Raw genomic sequence first — 1,737 nt, 5'->3', positions numbered from 1 at the left:
GGAGGAGCAGATGGACTTAATGAACAAGGGCACTTTATAAGTTGTCAGATTATTTGCAGATAGATGTAAGTCTGGCTGCGATGATGCTCTGTGTGATTGTTTGCTATGCCCTACAGGAAGCTCTACCACCCCAACAATGCCCAACTGGGCATGGTCGTGATGCGGGCAGGGCTGACCAACTGGCATGCTGGTAACATTGAGGCGGGGCGTGGGATGATCTGCAAAGCCTATGCCATTCTCCTGGTGACACACGGACCGTCCCACCCCATCACCAAAGACTTAGAGGCAAGTAGCATCTCGGGGCTGGGTGCTCCCTGCCAGATCTGAGCTCTCTGAGGATGAGAGTCTGAGTTCAGGTGGACTCTACTTCAGGGAAGTCTATAGATTGCAGCTAGACCAGCAGGGAAGTCAGAAACGCTTTAGTCCACTCTCCTTTTTTTCACGTATGAGGACACTGAGGCTCAGGGAAGGGGACTCATATGTCCATAGTCATATCATGAGTTAATGGCAAAGCTGAGACTTGAACCCTGAATCTGTTGTATCATGATGCCCCAAGCCTGGACTGAGAAAACCTAAACAATGATGTGTATGTGTCTGTGTGCAGCCACCTAGTTAGGGAGTATTCTGGTCTACACAGAGTGGAGCTTGGGATCGCAGGCTCTGGAATTAGACCACCAAGACTGAGTTCCAGTGTCACTGCTTCCTAGCTGTGTGACTTTGCACATATATTGAATGTATGGGCCTCAGGCTCCTCATCTGTAAAATGCGGGGAAACGATATGGTTGTGGTGAGATTGTGATGAGTTAATATGTGAAAAACACTTAGAACAGCACCTAGCAAATGGCACTGCTGGTAGCCTTCGTGCTTTGAAGCGCTGGTTTATTTGAGAGCGACAAGACTGTCCTCAGACAGTGTAGCAGATAGACTTTGCTGTCATAAAATGTATTACAGAATGATGACATTTAGGACTTGTGTGACCTCAGATATGGATGTCCTTTTAGTTCTCAGGTCCCCAGTTTCCAAATCCCTGAAATGTGTATAATATATCAGTCTCAAAGCTGACAGCATGACCAAGTGAGGGGCAGACGAGTGGGGGTAGCTAGCTTTATGTCTGGTGTACTGAGCTTGTCAAAGGCAGAGTCTTTCTCGATCTTCTTCACTGCCGTATCCTCAGCCCCTGAACAATGCCTGGCCCTTGACAAATATTTCTTGAATGGATGTATGAGGGAGTGAGGGCCTTTCTGTGTGTCACACACTGTAATCTTCCTAAGCCACTGTGAGGTACAAAGAAAACTGAGAGCTAAAACGGTTAAGTCACTTCCCTGAGGTCCCACAACCAGTAAGTGCAGGAGCCAGGGTTCAAATCCAGGTCCCCAGTGGACAGTTCCTTAGAACAAACATTCTCTGGAGAGAACTATCCCTGCAGCTGCTCTCCAAGGGTCCAACTCTCTCTCTCCAGCAAACCGCGCCCACTGCCAGGATATTAGGCCCCCAGCGTGTGTGTGCCTGTGCACGCGTGCTGCGTGTGTGTCTTCTGAAGGGATAGATTTGAATCTCGGTGACTGGGTGTCATTTACCCCAAGGTGGGTCAGAGACCAACATGTTTGTTGTACTTGTGTCCCACAGGCCATGCGGGTGCAGACAGAGATGGAGCTGCGCATGTTCCGCCAGAACGAGTTCATGTACCACAAGATGCGCGAGGCTGCCCTGAACAACCAGCCCATGCAGGTCATGGCC

General features: G+C 49.5%; 1 protein-coding gene across 1 annotated transcript in view; it reads left to right on the top strand.

The window, feature by feature from the left end:
• Positions 1-1,737, top strand: part of SMYD1 (SET and MYND domain containing 1) — a 72,296-nt gene that overhangs the window by 37,859 nt on the left and 32,700 nt on the right. The window contains exon 9 of the mRNA XM_012644190.1: positions 117-285. Within this exon, the coding sequence (XP_012499644.1) occupies positions 117-285 (169 nt within the window). The remainder of the gene's footprint in view (positions 1-116; positions 286-1,737) is intronic.

Source organism: Propithecus coquereli, unplaced genomic scaffold, assembly GCF_000956105.1.
Source record: "Propithecus coquereli isolate 6110/MARCELLA unplaced genomic scaffold, Pcoq_1.0 Scaffold208, whole genome shotgun sequence".
In the NCBI taxonomy this organism is placed as follows: Eukaryota; Metazoa; Chordata; class Mammalia; order Primates; family Indriidae; genus Propithecus; species Propithecus coquereli.
The sequence above is the reverse complement of the archived record's forward strand: the minus strand, read 5'-3'. Positions and strand labels throughout refer to the sequence as shown.